At 35.1% G+C, this 21,420-nt stretch overlaps 4 protein-coding genes across 4 annotated transcripts in view; 1 reads left to right on the top strand and 3 right to left on the bottom strand.

The window, feature by feature from the left end:
• Positions 1-21,420, bottom strand: part of LOC135073169 (protein lin-9 homolog) — an 89,101-nt gene that overhangs the window by 33,139 nt on the left and 34,542 nt on the right. The gene's annotated exons all lie outside the window — the stretch shown is intronic.
• Positions 7,512-13,774, top strand: LOC135073150 (uncharacterized). The gene is made up of 4 exons (XM_063967197.1): positions 7,512-7,832; positions 8,226-8,366; positions 8,737-8,890; positions 12,883-13,774. The coding sequence occupies exons 1-4, from the start codon at positions 7,784-7,786 to the stop codon at positions 13,016-13,018; spliced, it is 480 nt and encodes a 159-aa protein (XP_063823267.1). The 5' UTR covers positions 7,512-7,783; the 3' UTR covers positions 13,019-13,774.
• On the bottom strand, positions 13,836-15,853 carry LOC135073439 (uncharacterized). The gene is made up of 4 exons (XM_063967620.1): positions 14,896-15,853; positions 14,595-14,722; positions 14,362-14,515; positions 13,836-14,003 (listed from the first exon to the last, which is right to left on the bottom strand). The coding sequence occupies exons 1-4, from the start codon at positions 15,851-15,853 to the stop codon at positions 13,840-13,842; spliced, it is 1,404 nt and encodes a 467-aa protein (XP_063823690.1). The 3' UTR covers positions 13,836-13,839.
• Positions 16,193-20,454, bottom strand: LOC135073437 (uncharacterized). The gene is made up of 3 exons (XM_063967619.1): positions 18,729-20,454; positions 17,056-17,233; positions 16,193-16,372 (listed from the first exon to the last, which is right to left on the bottom strand). The coding sequence occupies exons 1-3, from the start codon at positions 19,533-19,535 to the stop codon at positions 16,209-16,211; spliced, it is 1,149 nt and encodes a 382-aa protein (XP_063823689.1). The 5' UTR covers positions 19,536-20,454; the 3' UTR covers positions 16,193-16,208.

The following is a 21,420-nucleotide window of genomic DNA, read 5'->3' as shown; positions in this document are numbered from 1 at the left end:
GGGAACTGTACCAGAACTATACACCTGTGTATACTGATATCGACAACTATATTACTGAGAAAGAACTGATTTATATGTTGAAAGCTCTCATTCTCATGACAGTGACTCCAGAGCAACTGCAGGAATTGATAGCATACTGTGTGAGACCACCTCATCCTCAAGGACACATCACGTTCGACCAGTTTGTTAAGATGGTGACGATTCGCCAGAGAGACTTTCCCATAGAAGACGAATTAAGATCAGCGCTGCAAGTCCTTGATCCAGATAAAACTGGTAGTATGGATAGAGAAGCATTGAAGGAGCTTCTTTCTACTAAAGGTCATAAAATGCCGCAAAAGCAATTGGATAATCTTATAAAGGAAGTGGATATGAGCAATGATGGTACCATAGGTGTCGAAGACGTCGTGGGTACTATGTGTATTGACTTGAATAAAGAAGATTTACAATTGCTGTTGGCATCGATATATCCACCTGAAGATCCACCTCCTGAACCGCAAGACGATATGTGAAAGTTTTGTAATAATATTCTAAACAATCAAATATTTTGTATCTTGCAATAGCAATGGGACCGGAAATAAATATTTTTACTCTTTCCATCATATTAAAGCTTTTTCTTTAGTTGCGCCTTTTACGCAAAAGCAAAATTGCGAATCTTTTTCATGATCAAAATGATAACAGCATGATGATTTGCTCAGTAAAATCATGGGATCATGAGATTGGGCGGCGCCTAGCGGCGCCGCGAGACTCCATTTTCCCGCCAAGAAGTCCAGCGATTGAAATCTTACGATTTGACAGTTAATAATAGCAAAGAGTGCGAGATCTTTTGCAATTGCGACGCCACCTATATTTATTAATAAGAACCTCATCAATGCATACTACTTTTTTTTGCAAAAAAGTTAATCCACTACTTATACCTAAATTCTTTAGAAATTTCCTCAAATGTAAACAAACACTTGTGCACACAATAACACCATAATCACTTACGTGTTCATAATATCATACACATTATTTCACAAGCCCATGAAACCAACTTTATTCTTACGATTATACAAGTTTGGAATCAATCTTTAAACAAATTATTTTAGCAAAATATGTGGACGTTGAAAATTTGTGAGACTTGTCAAATTGACTTTAAGTTTAAAATTATGTGTTATAGTTCCAAAATACTGAACTGTCCTATCGATGACATTGACAGCGGGGCGCCACCGTCAATACCGAATCGCTGGTTCCGATTTTTGCCATGTTGGAAACCATAAAGTTGAACGATGGTAGCGCCCCCCTGTCATTGAGTTTGGCGGGACAGTTCAGCGTGGGTCATCTATATCTCCATGTTGTCTCTGACACATCAGTGTTGTAACCTGTAAGTCATAGACAATAATCGGTAAATTTAATCGATTTTATTTCAATTATTCAATCACTTTTATTACTGATTGCATTTAAATAGATTTAAATAGGGTCTTAATCAACAATGTATTTTTTCTTCATTGAATGTACTACTAATTGTTTAATGCACTGCTTTATAAAGCATTATAAATTCTTTCTATAGGTACGTAAGTACTACAATAATTTCAATACGCGATTAACGTGAGGTTTTGTCGCCTCACTAGGGCACAGATTATAAATGTTTTAATGTCAGTTGGCCATATTTGTTTACATATCGATACCTCTGGGCTCAAAGGTCGTAAAGGACAAAATACCGAAAATGAGTTATTTATACAGTTTTACTCAGAATTTAATTCTCTATCGATCTGTATATTTAGTTTGTCGAAATTCCCAAAAAAAGTGCCTTTACGACCCATCATATTTGATAAGCTAAACAGAATTCATCGTGAAAATTGGGATGTAAATACCATTTGATTTTTTAGTACAGTTACCATGGTAGTAAAGAACAAGTAAACACAAATTTTTGGGCGTATAATGTACATGTCGCACCCTTAATAATGAATGGGCACAACTCCAAAATTCAGTTTTTTGGGAAAAGCCAAAAAACCAATCGGCGGATCGCGGTTTTTTACATAATGGGCTCTAAAATCTTTATTTTATCAGCTACAACTTTCAAATTAAGCATACTTCATCACTGGTATCTGTTATATAATTTGACATGAGACATTTTTGAAAATATTGATTATGAGTATGTAAAAAAATTGTTTAAAAAAATATTTCAAAGTTAGGCCTTTATTTTACTATTTCTGTTGTTGTGATTTTGGGTATTACTTGTACTTGTGCCCATCTAATCCTTAGGCTGAATTGTTTTATATGGCATATTCCCTAATAATGCTCTCTAATATTTAAAAATAAGTGTATTATTCGATTTTTATATTGATTTACACCCAATAACATTGGGGACAGTTATTGTGCGGTATAGTAGCTTATAGCCAATTCAGTATAAGAGTAGGGTGCTGAATACTAGAAAATTATTAGATATGTCGAATTAGATTAAAATAAAGACTATTAGCTATTTCTCTGAGAAAACCGACATGAAAATACTAATTTTATGCATTCAAAATATTTTTACTTAGATAGATAGGGACTCTTACCCTATAAAAAATATGCTTTTTATCAAATAAAGAAAAAACCTACAAAAACTTTTTCTGTAAGGTTTTCTGTTATGGATTTGTTCAGGATAATCACTTATTAAAGTCCAACAGCCAGTACCTTGGTATCTTTTTTCCACTATCCTGCTGTCCTGGTGGAAGGAACCGTTCTCCTTGTCCCTTACTATAATCACCCACATTATGTGGGAATCAGTTCAAATGGCTATTGTAAAAAATACAATTTAATACTCAAATTGGCGTGTGTAATTTTTGAAGGATTTTAGCAACCAATTTTGAACACAAGAATATCTATTCTGGTGTTCTAACATTCCCCAAAAAATATTTTACTACTAAAGCACCTTAGCCATGCTTCAGATTCAATTTGTGTTATATGGTTTACAAATACAGTCTTTTATAAGAGCACGGATTTGCAGTCCATCGAAGATAGCTGCTTTTAATTTTTCCGTACTCATCATCATTTTGCTTTTGATCATTTTAGTGATTAGAAAGCTCAATACATATCTTTGGCCCTGGCAATAGAAGCCCTTTACGTCCTGCTTGACTTCAGTATTGCAAAGAGTCTAGGTACATAAGGTTTACGACGATATTGGACACCCAATATTTATTATTTTTTACAATTTTTATCCCAGAGTATGCTTGGTTTGTTATCACAAACTCCGTGATCTTTTTTCTTTGCTTTTGTGTACAATATTTGCCACATATTAATAAAAACTGGTGTTAACACAAGATTACATTACGAACTCACATTTTTAAGACAAAAAGCACTTTAGAACTTAAATTTAGACAAACTGAAAATTTCAAGGTCTAATAGCTGATCAGTAAAATTGTAGTAACTTAAAACGTGAAAAGATAATTTTAAAATAAATTCGATGTATCCTCAGTCCTCAGAATTTGAGTGATTAATTAGCATCAATTTATGTGACCGTAATAAATTAAAGAATATAATTATAAATTATAACACTAACATATTAAAGTAATTCACCTTTTGGCTGACTAGTGCGTTTATTCATGAAATAAACAAAGAAAAAAGCCACCCGAGCCCCGAGCGAACGTTAATAGCCTTAACACGTAGGTATGTCTCTTATTTTATAAATCATTAGTTTATTTGTCGGGAAGTATTTCATAACCACCGCTTTATTTCTTAGCATCGCGATAAAACATTCTATAGGCTCCTAATCAACCAATAGGTATGAAAATTAATACCAAGAAGCAAATTACTTCTATAGGAGAGTTATAAATTTAACTACAAACACCCATCCATGGTCCGCCTAACTAAAGTTAAAGTTATATTTTATAATTTTCTATGATTAACGGGACTTTATCAATGTAATAAAAATGAAAATGTAACATATTATTAGAAATATATGGAATTAATTAGACTTAGCTCACTAACACTTACTTAAAAGTTTGTCACACAAAGGCACAACTCCAAATTGGACCACAGTCGCGGGGGCCGGATTCGACAAATATCGGCATGTCTCTGATTCAGCCCTTCTAGCGGGAAGATAGATGAAAGTATGGAAGGGGCACAAAATGTAGAACTCTTTAATCTGATCATTGTTTTCGATTTCTGTGAAAGCCATCTTGAAGAACTGACGAAAATATGCCTCTCTAGTACAAAAAGTAAAAAACCAAAAATTTTGAGTTGTGCCCCTATATTATTAAGGGTGCGATGTAGTATATCTATTGTCCTATACAATCTTACATTTTCATACCCAAGTCTAAATAATTTGTCCTTTACGCCCTTAGATTATCTAAACAAATATTTTAAAAATCTACACAGTGAGGATATTAAAATAACTGTGAAGGTAAATTTTAAAGACGTTTCTTATAGTAATTAAGAATGTGCGTTTGGAACAAACGAAAGAACCTAAAAAATCATCAAAAATATGTAATAAAACTATTTTAGAGTGTAACATTTATGTGATTTGTACATATAAAATGATGACATCTACCCACATCGGGTAAAGTAATGTTGCTTTTTATTATTTCTCATATTTGAAGAAACTAAGTATTTGTCAGGTAAAAGATAATTATTAAAAGATGATTTAAGAAAATTAAAACATGCTATAAAATAACGTATTACCTAATTAAGTTAGGACAGTAATCATAAAAATTTTAAAAATTTAAAAACTAGATTTGTTAAAAATATTATGAGAAAAAAAAGTCACCTTACTGTAGTACCTTAGGTGTCATAATTTTGTATGCAAAAATCACACAAATGCTACACTTTACAATTATTTTTAATGATTTTCTAGTAATTTTGACTAAACGCCCTTGGTCAAAACCACTTTTGAGTTTTGACTGTTACAATTATAATAAATTAGTATAGTTTCGAAAGTTATTTGGATCAGCTAATAAAGTATAACTAGTAGGAAAAATATTTACACAACCTGGGAAAATATATGTTGAGACTTAATCTACTAAAAAGCGTGAATGTAGTTTTTTTCGAAGTTATATTTTTATATTAAAAATAATTGGATTTTAAAAACGGTATTGTTAGCGACGTCAAAGAGAGTCAGAATTAATGTTAGCAACATCATGTCAATTAGTTCAAATTAACTAATTAATCTGTTTCGTAATTAAGAAAATGAACATGAAATTTTCGCCAAAAAGGCAATACCGTAGCGAAAACCATCAGGCTCTCTCGCTTACTCACTCGGTAGGCCTCTTTCTTGCATTGTCTGATCTCTCACTTCCACAAAATAGCTTCTCTTTCACACTTTTCTGGAAAATCTGGAATGTTCAGGAAAAAATAGAGAAGAAACGAGACGGAAATATCGGACCTCTCGCTTCGAACATTCTAGAGCGTGAGATAGCAATATGTTTTGTCCTTGTCTTGCACGGATGGTCCGTTGCGCGAGGCAATACCGTAAAGAGAGCCGTTTTAGGTTTTTTGTCAATAACTTCGCCAATTTCGGGAATTTTGGGATGAAACTTTTTGTATAATGTAGATAATTTAATTACGCATCTGTAGAAAATAAGAAACCATTGTAAAACTACCTGCCAGTTGGAGAAAATTAGCAAAAACTGTGGATTTCCCGAAGACAGGGATAGCAATAGCGTGAGAAAGCGGGATGGAGGTAGCCGCTCCCCATAAATACGGAATGAACCGCTCCAGCTGGCATGTTGTTATGTTCAGATGTTTTGTTCAGTTCAGAGAACAAGTGCTCCAAGCAACAAGTGATCTGAAGAAGCAAGAACTGAGAAAAGGAAGCGAATAATAAACGCGAGAAGTCTCAGCAAGTGAAATAGTGGTTTTATTCCTGCAAGTAGCACCTACTACGCCTGACATAGTAAGGGCAAGCTCTCAACGGCAGTCATCATCGTCCGGTCAGCGCTCTCGAACACACACAAACGCATACAGTCCACTGCAGTCCACCACAGGTATTATGTAGGAGTAAAGTAAGTGGATGTACTTTACTGGAATGAAAACCTTCCTACTTGTAATCTTACTTACCTAACTTTTATACCAAGTACAATGACATAGTTTTAAGCTACTATGAATTAATAATGTTTAATCTATTTAGAATTTGGAATAATTAGAGTTTGGTTTTCGTTTGTCCTTAATAATTCTATTCTATCTGCATTATCATAAGGTCAACTGGTGGACAGACTGCCCTATGGAATTAAGTCCGCTATTTGTAGTTTTTCGAAACAATAATAATAATTAAATAAATAAATAAAATTAAATAGGTTTCGGTTATTCCTAGAAAGTAGACATTTATGAAGTTTTATTTAAAAGCGTCATAATATTTATTTTCTAAATTCGCTTTTATATCGAAAATAGTTTCTTCTAGTTCGAAGATATCAAAACGTCTACTTAAATAGTTTCATAAATTGTGTGCATTAAATTATGAAGCTACGGAAAATCATTTTATTTCATTTAAAAGACCATAATTTATTAAAAATATGTGAAGAAATGGTATATTACATATTATGAAATACCATAATATATTAAATATTTAAGCTAAATCATCAATTTACCCTTTCATAATACCTTACCTGGGTGTCCCGTTACGACCTATGAAAACCTACAAAACTATGTAAATTGTCATTTATTACCTTAGTTTTGTAGTTTTGTGAAATAAAAATAGACTTACGTCCTGAGTAACTTGCCTAGGACGAATATTTGAGGGGCGTAAAGGTCTTTTTATTGTAATTTTGAGGGCGTAAAGGAAATCTATCTCAGTAAATACAGCTCTAGTCCAGTTTTTCAATACCTCTTCGGAAAATGCTGTGAATTCTAAGCACTTTCTTCATAAGTCATAATTTAATAGTTCAAAAAACAAAAAAGTTATCGTCGAATAAAAAAATAAAAAAACGTTTTTTGCTTCTCCTGAAAAGTCGTACTTTGTCCTTTACGACCTTTGAGCCCAGAGGTATCGATATAGGGAAATTTCTAAAGAATCCGACTTTATAGTGTAATATTTTAAACTATTATGTTGCATTTTTTACTATAAAATTATCACTTCACGGGATTTATTGCAACAATATCTATTTTAACGGTAAATAATATTTACCCTCCCGACGTTTCGGCTCGGTTGCCGCGACCATGACTCGTGCAACCGAGCCGAAACGTCGGGAGGGTAAATATTATATACCGTTAAAATAGATATTGTTGCAATAAATCCCGTGAAGTGATAATTTTATACTTATAGTGTGTTTTGTATAGATGTTAAATTCTATTAATTAGTTGCTTTGCTTACCTATAGAAAAAATAATATTTTTCTGTGTCCGTAATTTTATAAGTCAAACCGATTATAAGGTTAAACTTATCTTAGTCGATATTTTGAAGTTAGAATAGCACTGATGAACTTAAGGTGTTTTTACTTAAAAATTGCTATCTAAAGTTAGTTGATTGATCTTAATCATTTAAGGTCCCATTATTTGTATTGCTGTTGGTTTTCCGAATAAAATAAAATAAAATAAAATAAATAAATCTCTTCAAAACTAGATGATGCATATCAAGTTATCAAAGAGATAGTAGCGACATCTCTAAGATTGTTATAAAGCTTAGTTTTTGTTAGGGTATAATAGATGGCGCTCATTTTTTACATGATTCACGTCATGTCACTCTTTGTTTGTAGTTGACACTGACAGTTTTGACAGTTATGAATTTGTTGTTGTGTGTTTCTTGCTAAAGTCCCAGTTGAAGAAAGAAATATAGTTATAAAAACCAAATAAATAATATTCTGTTATTAAAAGTTAATAGTGGAATTATAACTATGAAGTTAACTATTTTTACTGTGCTATTTGTATCGATCCTGAACGAAAGTAAGTTTTTAGTCATAATGCTATTGAATCGGGTGTGGCTCAACTGTGTATTTATTCATACAATAGTTTATTGGTCTTTTGAGTACAAAAGACACAATCGACTGTTGTATTTCTATAATGTTAAATGACGTAACCATGAGATTAATTTTATATTAAATTATCCAACCTAATTGAGTTTTTCCGAGCAATGTTTGGAACTATAGGGTTATGTTTACAAGAAAGAGTAGAAACACTTCCAGATAGTGTCAAATGCTTACTTACTTACCATAATAATAACCACATGTCTGTAAACATTTCTAAGGCTATCTGAATCTATTGCTCCTTTTGATGGAGTGAATGCTAGCCTGTACATTTCTACTTTTAAAGTCTTCATCAAATTCTGTACATTTCCAGGTCTAGCTATATGGTGTTACCAGTGTACAGCAGCTACACCGGGCTGCACAGAGCCCTTTAACTGGCGCGGAGTGGGATACCTCGGCAACCCATGTCCGGACCAAGACGACATTTGTATCAAGCTCATTGAAGTTAAAGGAGGTTGGTATCTTTCTCTTATTACAATTCTACTGGTATTCTATGCAGTAAATTTATTTTGGTGGTTTTTTAATGTTAATCTGATTTAATAGTTTTTAAAACTTCACTTAAGGGGTGTAAAGTATTTGTATGTTGCCAATGAAGTCCCTAAAATTAATCTCTGTCCAATAAAATCAATAAGCGTAAGCTTTTCAATTCGTGTGAACTGGAAAATCATTTTTAGGACTTGAATAAATAAAATGAGGTACAAGAACTGGGGCTTTTATTTGTAAGCCTAGTTGTAAAATGGGTGAGGCTACTTCATTCTCACAAAATAAAAACAACAAGATATTTACTTTTATTATTATATTGATATTTAACTGTTATATTACAGCGCAAAGGGTGATAACAAGGGATTGCTTAAGCAATTTCAAAGCATTCCGGACTGATATACCAGCGGACACCTATGAAGGATGCAGACCAGCTGCAAAAGATGTCAATTTGGCTCACTATGTCAATAATTCAATAAAGGAGTTGGATATAAAGAGGTAAGAAACAATGTAAACTAAAGTGAGTTTTATAATATTCAATTAATTTTCATTTGAGTTAATCCAGTTGGATTCAATCAATGATGACTGTGTACAACTATTGATTTCATCTACATATCGTCAGTGGAAAGGAAAAAGGACTAAAGCGCCATTTTGGCCAAAATGAGTTATATACATTGTTGGATAGGATTTTTTTTTCTGCGTCGATCTATCTAGGTTTCAACTCAATCCGATGACTTTTTTGGCGCTTTAGCACTCTGAAAATTTTAAGTATTTCTAAAATCACCGCCCTCGTCGCTGCTAAAACGACGTGTTTTCAGTGTTTTTGCAACAAGTGTCGCGTAAGGGTTTTTTTGCTGGCAAAATATTTTTGCTTTCACAACATTAAGTATTTTTTTGTTATTTAAGAACTCGAATGACTTGTTACTTTAGCAATTCGAGCTTTTTGAGTTTTATAGTTCGTTGGTATATTAGTAGTTATTCATGGTTGTAGTTCAAAATGATTTGGCGTGTAAGCAAAAGTAAGTGAACAAGATTCGATTAATTTTGGCGCTTTAGCAAAAAGTAGCCTTTTTTTAATAAGCTTTAAAGTATTTTAGCGAAAATGAGAGCATTAATCAAAGCAAAAACTATAGTAGTTAAGTATTATTAACAAAGACATCTCAAACACACTTGTGACTATAAGCACACACTACGCACTCGGGTCACTCACAAGTGCCTGCAAAGATGCAAGAATGTTGCAACTATCCAAATAAATAATTTGCTCCCTGGGCACACATTTATGCCGGTGGATTCAATGCACTCAGTCATTGAAAAAAAGTGTTCGTTCGTTTCAGCCCGAACGATATCCACTGCTGGATCCCCCAAGGCCAGGCCTCCCCCAAGGATTTTCACAAAGACCGGGCCCGCGCTCGCATCCAGGTACCTCCTGCAACCACCACCTCCAGATCGTCGGTCCACCTAGTGGGAGGCCTGCCCACACCACGTCTTCCGGCTCGTGGTTGCTACTCTTTTTCCAGAAATTTTCTACCCCTGCAGCCATCAGCTCTGCAAGCTATGTGCCCCGCCCACTGCCACTAGATTTTAGCGATTCTGCGGGCTATGTCAGTCACTTTGGTTCCCCTGCGGATCTCCTAATTTCTGATTCGATCACGCAGGGAAACTCCGAGCATAGCACGCTCCATCGCTCTTTGGGCGACCTTGAGCCTTCTTATGAGGCCTATATAAGCGACCACGTCTCAGATCCACAAGCCAAGAAAAAAGGGTAACAAACACTATTGTATGGGCGCCGCGCCGTCTAATTGGCCTGCCTGCAGTATAAATGCTGCTCTATCAAGAAAAGTTCCCAAACTAATGGCAAGATAAGTCTTTCCCTGGCTTCTTGAGGATGAAGTGAGCCGTCTTGCATTGTTTGGGGAAATACGCTATAGATAGGCATTTGTTTGCAATTTCCATGAATATCTCCCTTTCGCTACGAATAGCTCTGGTACATAAATATCGGCGGGAAATCATCCGGTCCCGGGGCTTTCTTTAGATTTTGCACGTTAAGCACGGCCTCCACTCCTGCCTCGGTAAAAAGGGGATCGTTTGCTGTTTGCTCTTCTAAAGTTTCGCTCTCTATCAGTTGTCGGAGACGCGTGTGGTGTGGTTTATCTATTGTCACGGAATCATCTGGATCAGCCGATTATTCTGGGCACTCTGCCCAGTCTTGCCGTTAAAACCATTCAGGAGCATGTCCTCTTGTCTCTGGAGCTTTCCCGATGACTCCATAGATTCCATCCCACATGTTTTCTCTCTCGTGTGTCGAGCAGAACTCATTCCAACTCTTTGTTTGCGCCTCGCTGGTCTTCTGTGCGTATTCTTGTTGCCGCACTTTCACCCAGACAGAGAGAATAGGTTATGGCGTTGTGGTCTGAAGTGACTAGCGTTCTGTCCACTTTCTCTTTAATCCTACCCAGTAGTGGCTTACTGCACGCTGACACATCCACTTTGCTTGTGCGCAATCTGCCCTGTCGATATTTTTTGAAAGAAGAAACTGTAAGCTTCACCTAAGCTTTCGGAAACGCTGCCCCACCATTGGTTCTAGGCGTTCACGTCTCCCCCTATAATGATGTTTTGGGTGTTTAGCTTTTTCATACCGCTTTGTGCGTTATATCTAAAGCTCAATTGGATTGTCTCCCTCATAATACACGGACACAATTCCTAGTTTTAGCCTGCCTGCCTCCAGTGTTACCGCGGCCTCCGTCTCCGTGACCAGTTAGGGGTCGTGAATGACTCAATCGGTCACCGAAGACTGAGTGACTGGTTTCTGCCGATTGAGTGCTAAGGTTATGTCCTTGTCCTCGGCTGCTTGCAGCAGTTCGGCAGTGGCTTGCTTGGAGCGTCTCAGGTTAGCTCAGATGATGTTGAGCTTTCACAAATCAAATCAAATCTCCCAAAAGACCACGGACACGGTCTTTTAGGAGATTTGAACTCTGCATGTTTAGGGTGTTCTTAGCAGTATGCTGTTCTGGAAAGCGCTAAGTAAGTAGTCCTACTTTTGTTTTTCTGGGCATTCATCACTTTATCACTGAATGCCATGTAGTGGTGGATGTTGGATGTGTCAGTTCTCGCCCTCGCATTTTTTCCACGATTGTGGTGTGCCTTATTTTCAGGCTGGACAGTTTAGCCATGAGTAAGTTCCTCTGCAGTTCCTCTTCCTCTTTGCATAGGGCTTTTGTATGTCCAAAGCAGAGGCATTTGGCGCATTTCACTAGTGGGGTCTTCTACCGGTCTTATCTCTAGACCTATGTGGACTGCCCCCGCCTCGAACAAGCGTTTGTAGAGAATGGACGACACTTCCATCCATAGCATTGTAGTTTCTTTTTTTGGGCCTTTAGATTGTCATCCTTTTCCACCTTTAGACCTTTGATTTTGAAGTCAAAAGTGGTTCTGACGGTCTTATGACATTGTCGCCGGTTATGCTCGAGTCCGTCGATGAGACTATCAGTGTGTGGTTTGGCTTTTTTGGTGGGATGGACATGGTGGTGGCCGCGTAAGTCACCACCCACCATGTCCATCCCACCAAAGGTTCCCACCAGTGGTTAGTGGTGGTCATTAAAATTGTTAAGTGTCCCTACGTTTGTTCACTATAATTCAAAATATAGTAATTACCTACCACTCCCGTACCCGGTTAGAAGTAATGACAATCAAATTATGCATGATGTTAGGATAAATTAAGCATTTTTTGTCATAAAACATAATACCTATTCAATCTATAAGCATTACTTTTGCTTAAAACGTTTAATGTAGTAAGAGTTTAGTAACATTTGCTTATATTCGTTCTATAGGGTCTGCGTAAGTAAGCAAATATTCATGTAAGCTCCATGGATAATATCGCTTTTACGCATTTTTTCGCTGGCGCATGCGACTATCTTATTTTGTAGTTTAGTAATTTATCTTCGACTTACTTATTAAGCTGTATCTCACTAAGTATTTTTTCTCTTTTATCAAAAAGGTTGTTCAAACTATTTAGCACTTATTGGTTGCTGGATATTTGATTATAAATGGAGGTTAGCAGTTTTACCCTGACTAACATTTAATGAATTTTCATAACTCTTTTACTAAAGCGACACCTATTTTACGATCTAAAAGAGCTACAAACCTGGTGTTTTCATTAAAATATAGGCAAAAAATCAAGAACACGATTGCATTTTAAAAGAACTGTTTAACATTAATATCAAAAGAGATACGAATTTTTTTCGTAAAAAAAAACTTTGATCCTCATTTCCCACAAGTACGGTTTTGGCGCTTTAGTCCTTTTTCCTTTCCACTGACGATATAAACACTCTGTTTTTCTTCATATTAAAATATTATGTAACATAATGAGTGAGTACTTATGTACTGTTATTCTAGTTTATAAATGCAACCAAATGTTGTCCATAATAATTGATTTTACATATTATACAAAAATACCAGTGCATTATGAAAATATTTTTATCATAAATTTTCAGAGATTGGTATGACGAAACAACATGGTGTTTCTGCTTCCTTGATCACCGGTGTAACAGCGCTCCAGTCATGCCCATATCAATGGCGTTACTAATATCGACCTTACTGCTGTCATTCTTCAAAATACACCTATTCTGACAACCATTCATTGTTGCCGATGGCATGACGTTGCGAATCTCATAGGTATGTTCATTTTATACATTTCATATTATCTTGAAAATCAGTACAAAACAATCTGCCTTAATTTTACATTAAAACAATCTAAAATATCAACAGATATAACTATGAGTTATATTAAGCCCAAGTTAGCGACATGAATGTAAATGTTTTTATACTAGTGAAATTTTATAACCACCATAAATACATAAGCTTGCTTTTAATGCTAAAATTGTAGTAGCTAAACCTTAAACTACTTTATGTGAATAAGCTATTCCGTCCAAAACTGTGAATAAATGTAGAAATAAGTAAAGAATATAGAAAATTAAGTCTAGATAATAATAGTAATGTCACTAGTGCCTGTCACAGGATTATTATATCAAAAATGTTATTATGTACATACAATATTGTATTGTAATAGAGTATTAGTTGACATAATACATGACCTCCAGAAAACTTTATTTTTATCAAGGAACTTCTTTAATAACTCGATTTTAACTGAGTATTCTATTATAATTTATTGTTGTCTCAAGAAACTGCTATAATCCTTTGACTAAACCAAGACTGTTTTATGTAAATGGCGTTTTATATTTACATATTTTTGAAGTAGTATTTATGTATTTTTATAAGACAAAAATATTTTTTATTTCATGAATGAGTTATTACTGTACTTTTTCAATTGAAATCATTTTATTCAATGAATGCATTTTTTCTACATAAAATTTTAAAGGTCTTAAACGATATTTTATTTAGATCTACCTTTTCTAATAAACTCTTAGTGATTTCATTTTATTAAAAAAATATTACAAAAAAGCAAACTGAAGTAATGTGACGATAAAATTCGTGATTGTGTAAAATAATGCAAACACAATACGTGCGTCCAGGTCCCACATATCGTATATTGATAAATCTGGCGGAATTTCTTCTATAATGTCATACATACACTTAGCCTTCTTTCTGAGTGGTCCTGAAAAATTCAAAAATAAAAAATATAAAGCTCATACTTTTCATATGGAAAAACAATTTAGTTACTTCAACATAATTAATATTATGTATCGTCCAGCAGTGCTAACATTACGCTGCTTACTTTTTTTCACAAAACAAGAGCAAGCTTAAAGGATAAACAACAGCAAGCTTAAAGGATTTTTGCTAATAAATCTATTGAATTAGACGCGCTTATCCTAATCGTGGAAAAATACAATTTTATTTTATAATTTTAGCAATCATAAAAGTTTGTGTGTTTTTATTGTCCAAAAAATTACATATTTTTCCTTTAGACCTATATCTTCGTCATAAGTTAGTTTTATGTTACTTTAGGTACTAACCATCGAGGTAAATGGACATAACCGAGATCGTTAATAGTTTGGTTTCTTTGACTGATCTAATGAAAATCTCGCATCGCAGGCAAAGAAACGTCACTGTCAATAAATCCACAGTTATTATTGTAGAAAATGCAGCTATATGAACCACGTCATAGATCTGAAAAAGGGTTAACAATCATTTTTAAGGATGGCATTTTTTAATCCGTTTAATATTTTTAAGTAAGGATTTTACTTACATTGTACTTCACTGATAGAAGAGTGTATTCAAATGTTATTAGCGCATAAATAAATATCTTTACACATAGTAAGAGAATCTGAAATGTTAATGCATCAATTAATTGTTCGTCACATTGTTTTTTATAAACTCATAAATAAGGCTGGTTTTAGTGTCACGCGGACCGTCCGGTGCGGACCCGCTCCGCACGGCCAATCTGTATGAACTTCTAGGGAGCGTTTTAGAGTAATGCGGTAATGCGGAGCGATCTGCACTGACAGTCCGCGTGACACTAAAACCAGCCTAAGAAATTGAAATTTAACTCACTTGGAACTTGTAGAGATCCTTATACATATTAAAACCGCGTATTATTTCTCGTAAATAAATATCGGTTTCACTAGTTTTAAAATCATGTATTTTAGCAGCCACATTTTTCATATAGTGATTTGTGAACATATCAGAAATTAAAGGTTTCGATGAAGTGTTTCCGTAAATGTGATTTGATACGATCGCGTTGACTAAACGGATACGCAATGCAAAGTAAAGCATTATATTAGAACAATGACTCATTTCTACCGCGAAAGGAGCTTCACAGTAGATCCCAGAGCAAAGTAATATTGCCGTAATAATACCTCCTGTGAAACTCAAACTTACAAGTCCTAAAGCACTCAGAGACAAAAATAGTATAGACATTACATGAACTTTGTATTGCAGAGAGCTCAGCGTTTTATCTTTGTCAATTTTCATAATACGGTCGATCTCTTGCATTTTAATATAGAACTCTATGTTGTCATGGCAAGTCAGGAAACGTACGTGGATCAAATTGCTAGTGAATATAATCACTTGTACTATTAACATTGTAACTATCAGAAAACTAATGTTAACATTATCGGAAAATTTCTCGGTAAATATCAAGAACATCTTAACGTAACACAGTGTAAGGAGAGTCATACAAAATACAGTATACCCTCTTTGCCATCTCGTTGGTGCTGTAACAAATCTATTTTTAGCATTGACGCGACATGACCCCAAAACTTTTTGGCAAATATGGTAAGGAGTAAATGTTTTTAAAAAGTCCTCTTCTAAAATATCTTTCGAGAGGTATTCTGAACTCATTTTTATCTTTGTTAACATAAGTATGTGTTTGGTTCGATAATTAAACGTTAAGTGAGGTGCGTGTAGGCTTTTTTCACGCCTCCACCACTTAGATATATTTGTGTGATAAACTGATAATAACAGGCCCTTATCTTCCTTTGTTAATGTATTAGTCATAACCCGCATTAATTGCTTTAATGATGTTCCATTATTTTTAATACGTACCTACCTAATAATACAAACAAATGGATAATTAAGACAACAAAAAGCTCTAATAAATGCACAAAGTTATGTACTAGAAAAAATACAAATTAGATTATGTTGAAGTGCCTAGTAGTAGTGCGACACTAAACATTCTCAAATTTGTACTAATTTCAAAATTTAAAGACGGTTGCAGAACAAGCCGATGTAATTTTTCGTAAATTCATGTGTGCAGAGCGCAATTGTATGAAAAATTACCTCAGATAAGTGAGAACCAAACTATCTTAGCTTAGCTTCAGGTTTACTACTGTCATGTCATGTCTGTTGCTAATCAATAATACTACAGAAAGGCTAATTGCAGAAGGGTTACTATTACAGCCGTTACAATGCTCAAGATATGAATTATAAACGCTGCTTCGATCTCCCATATGTCATACACGACGAACTTTGGCGGCTTGGCCTCTAAAATATGCAGCATATCCTTGGATTTTGCTCTTAGGGGACCTTAAAATAATAAATAAATCAATAATAATAAAGAAAAACATAAATTCTACTTACAAAATGGACGTGAATAATTAACTGACAAACTCACTGGTTCGGATATTGTTCTTGGATCATTAAAGGTTCGGCCAAACCAACGCGATCACATGCGATCAGCCGGCGTGCAGCGATGGCGATCAATGCATTTAAGGGTTCGGACAAACCAACGCGATCACACCGCGATCAGCCGGCGTGCAGCGATGGCGACCAGACCTTAATGCATTGATCGCCATCGCTGCACGCCGGTTGATCGCGTTGGTTTGGCCGAACCTTAAGTCTGGTCGCCGGCTGATCGCGTGTGATCGCGTTGGTTTGACCGAACCTTTAAAGAAGAAAAATAGGAATTAACAGGCATCTACCATTTTTTGTGGAGTATATTTATGCATCTGTGTGCTTACCATGAGTTTACGTTAGGTGGGAGGTGGGCTCGCTCGCTAGCGAATGCGTCAAAAAAATCTATGAAGATTTTATTTCTTGAAAGTAGCCGCTAGGGGCGCTGTACAATTTGTCATATTTCATGTCTTTTTTACGTAGTCGTTAGAGAGCACACCTAACGTAAACTCATGGTAAGCACACTGAATGTGTGTCTTACAAAACATCTTTAAAATATACTTCTACATAGTAGCTTAAATTAATTAATTACATACCATCATCCACATAAATAGACATGACAGCTATGCACAGGTTCTTGGTTTCTTTTATTTCTTTCGTGTATATTTCACATCGAGTGCACATCAGCACAGCCATTACGACGTTGGAGACCAAGAACCCTGTCATAATTACTATATCCACATATTCTAATTTCTGCAATATTAAGAAGGTTTCCTACATAAAACATTACATATTACCTACATTCATTCATTTATTATTTGTTTTATCTGAAACTCACGTTCACTCTGCCTGCGAGAAGAATAATTTCGAAGTAAATTATTAAGCAAATAACAAACTTACAGCAAAATTGTAACATCTGAAAAAATAAAAGTACCGTTACTAGGCTAAACCATACGGGTGTGTAATGTATGATATAACTACATATCATATAATACTTAGATGATATAACATCAAATTATATAAAATCGTTTAATATAATAATTATTTACTATAATAAACGAATAATATAATTTTAAAACGAATAATTTTAAGACAAATAACTATTAACTGATATAAAATGGTTTGATATAATGAATATTTTCTATAAAACTTACAACGTATAAAGTTTAAAACAAATAACATTCAAATCATATAAAAATAAAATGTCGAACAATCAAATGAGATAAAATTCTTTTCCTATAAAACTTAAATCATATAACAATAATAATTATATAAAGTTCATTTGTTATAATAAGCATTGCATGCAGCAAGCAAGCAAGCGAGCAAGCAAGCAAGCTAGCATGCAGGCAAGCAAGCAAGCTAGCAAGCAGGCAAGCAAGCAGGCAAGCAAGCAAGCAAGCAAGCAAGCAAGCAGGCAAGCAAGCAAGCAAGCAAGCAAGCAAGCAAGCAAGCAGGCAAGCAGGCAAGCAAGCAAGCAAGCAGGCATGCAGGCATGCAGGAGGCATGCAGCATGCAAATTTGACTAAAAACTTGAGACTTCTGTCACGGCTCCGGCACTGCGGGGCTCTGGCGGTCCCTCGCGTGCTAATCGTCGCAGATGGCTTTCGCTCGACACCGCGTTTTCGGCTTGCTGGCCGGCTTCGCCGGCCAGCCTCAGCCGCGGCGCCTCGCTTCCAGCCACCTGCTCCTCAGCCCGCGGGCCGCCTCGCCCCTCCGTGCCTACGCGCTTCTAAATTACACTCTAGGGGTAGGGCAGACAAGACTACGTGGAGTCGGTTTTACGGCGATTCGTTTTTGTCACTAAAGTCATTTATAAGTCAAGCTAAAAAAAACATACTTAAAGTTATATCTATCAGAAATTATATCAATTAAAGAGTATAACAAATAATATTTATTACAAGTAATGGTTATATGAAATAATATTTATATTAAACAAAATTACATCAAATGAGTCTTAGATTAAGTAAGGTTTATATCAAATGTCTTTATGCGTTGTGATTGGTATCTGAAATGATATTATTAGAAATGATTTATTATATGACGTAAACATTATATGTTAAAAAATTATATCAAGTGTTATTATAACATACGTTTATTATACAATATGAACGTTATTGAAATGAATTTATATCATATAAACTTATATAAACTGTCACGCACCCAAACCATACTAGGTAACTTATAATAAAATAACCGCGCGTATCATTACACAAATTAATCTAACTAAAACAAAAATAAGTAAGAGTAGAATAATAGAAAATTAAATAACCTGGGACTGGTAAAGATTGTTAAATTGGTAAAATCCTTTCATAATTTCTTTTATGTACACGTCCGTGTTACACGATCTAAAATCGTGTGTTTTTGCTGCCAGTTTTCTCATAAAAATGTTGAATTTAAAACAGTGCTCAAATTGTGTCTCTAATGCACAGTGTTCCTTCAGGTGGTTGGCGATAATTGAATTCACAAAACGAATTCGCATAATAAAGTATTGGATTATATTCGAACATAGTACCAGATCTGCTAACATTATACTTTCACCAATACCACTCGCGGCTGTCAAAACCACTGCCGTTCCCGAACTGGCACCGTAAGCGGCGCTTCCTACGTATAAAGAAAACGCAAACAACAGGAACAATACCGCAGCATTGTTCAATTTGCGTAAAATGTCATTGAAACGTTTATTTCGATCTATTTTCATTAAACGGTCGATTTCTTGCATTTTGATGACGAATTTGACGTTTGTATCGTTGTTAAAGAATCTTAGTTGCAATATATTTATAACGTAGCACGTGTAATGTGATATCAAAAGCGTTGAGCCAAGGAGATACAGGGTGTATTCGTCTCTGTATCGAGTTATGTAATTAACTTGACCAATGGCGTACATGCATCCAGTTGAGATTATAATTAATATAGAGAATGCTTTTTGGTATGACGACGGATGGGTCACATATCTATTTCTCGTGTCCACTCGACACGAGCCCATTATCATTTGAAGAAAGCAGAACGACGCGAATGACTTGTATAGACCTGAACTTATGTAATTTTTGGGTACATATTCTCTAACTCTTGTGTTCATTGTTAGATTAAATACGATTTAGCTAATATAATGTCCACTTCAATGTACTTATATGGATGAGAGACCCTGCTGAACGGTATCGAAGTGACTGTGTGTATCGTAAATAGCAAGTTCCTGATACTGAAAACGCTGGAGAATAGTTTGTAATTTCTGGTACTCTATTATTTCAGTTGAATTATTGAGTTTTAATTTAATTGCTCAGCAATTATTTCACTAATTTCAACCCTTTAAAGTAATAGTCTAAATAATGGTCTTTTCTGAAACGTTGGTTTGATGGGACTATTGATAAGAAAATAATCTTTTTACCAATGTGATTAAGTAAATTACTAGTATCTAATGGGCCTAGACACCGTACCGAAATACGTACATACCAAAATACCTTTAGGTACTACATATAGGAGCTTACGAAGGCTTGTGGGGACTTTTATGGTCAATTAAATCATAACTTTATTTGATGAGGCTCCGATTACGATGTATGTAATTTTGAAGCTGGAAACATTGAATTATCGAATAGCTTCAGTTTATTCTTTAACCTATTATTGGTACCGTTTGAAAGAGCTCGTGAAGCACTTTCAGGATCAGTAACCAGTTTTTCGATATCTAGTACAGTTTAGAAATAATCGAGTGAGATCACTTATCGTTTCCACCCTGTATAGGTGCCGCAAAGCCTTTTGGAGAAGGGTTTACCCCCCTTTTTCTCATCAATAAAATGATTATAATGATTTCTTTCCGGACAAGACCCTGACGTTATTAACACTAGTCATAAGTTATATTTCATTTGTACTAACCCATGGACCAACTGTAGTCTGAAATAATAAAATATTTGAATTTGAATTTTGTTATCCATATTAATATTTGTTGCGCCTCATTTTTTTATAGTTCAGTTTTATAGTCGTATCCTACTTGTTTGTGCCTCACTAAAAATACTAAATACTGTAGATAAAAATAAAACGCAATAATTGTTATTATTTTTATTTATTTAAAATCAGACACACTTTACAAAAGCAACAATTGCAGTTCCGTAACGATCATAGCTGTGACAATACTAAACAGGCGAAGGAGGAACATCCCCTCGATATTCCACATGCCATATACTGAAAACCGGGGAGGGTTGCTCTCTATTGTCTTAAGCATGTTCCTCACCTTTTCTCTCACAGGACCTAGAATTGTAAAGATACTGGTTTAGATATTTATGTTGATTTCAGGTCGAAATCTCTCCTAAACAGGTATTAATCCTGATACTTCCAACTTTCTCCTCTTATATTTGAGTCAAGATTTGATCCAAGAGAGGTTTCAAGGCCCTTGCCTTTGGAAGACGTTGTAGCAAATAATCAAAGAAAGTTACGAGCATCTCATGCTTTTGTAACAAATCATTCCAATAGTTGTTAAAGAGTCAGTTATTTACACAAATGTTGCAAATATGTGACATGTGGATTGTTGAGAAAACTCCAATCAGACTTCTACCTCCAAGAGAATGTCCCTTACAAAATTATCATCGAGGTAGAGTTTTGTAATAGTAGTAACTTTTTATAGAGTAAGGCCCAGAACAGACGGTGAAACGCAACTGCAACGAAACTGCAACTGCTAGTTACTTTTGAGTTGCATCTAAGTTTCTGCCATAGCGTCCGTTGAGAGACCACACATGACGCGACCAGTTTGAAACTTTCAGTTTCATTCATCAGAATCATCAGAAAGTTGCAGTTTCGTTGCAGTTGCGTTTCACCGTCTGTTCTGGGCCTAAGTGTAATGGCGCAAGTACACTACGAGTATGCGGTAAATAAAATTGATCGAGACGAAGCGCTTGATCGCACACCGAAGTGTGGGCGACACATGGCCAATTCCCCGCATAGTGTACTTTTGCGCCATAAACATAAATTGTGCGCAT

The sequence above is a fragment of the Ostrinia nubilalis genome, chromosome 7, assembly GCF_963855985.1.
Source record: "Ostrinia nubilalis chromosome 7, ilOstNubi1.1, whole genome shotgun sequence".
Classification (NCBI taxonomy): Eukaryota; Metazoa; Arthropoda; class Insecta; order Lepidoptera; family Crambidae; genus Ostrinia; species Ostrinia nubilalis.
This window is presented reverse-complemented; position numbering and strand designations above follow the sequence as displayed.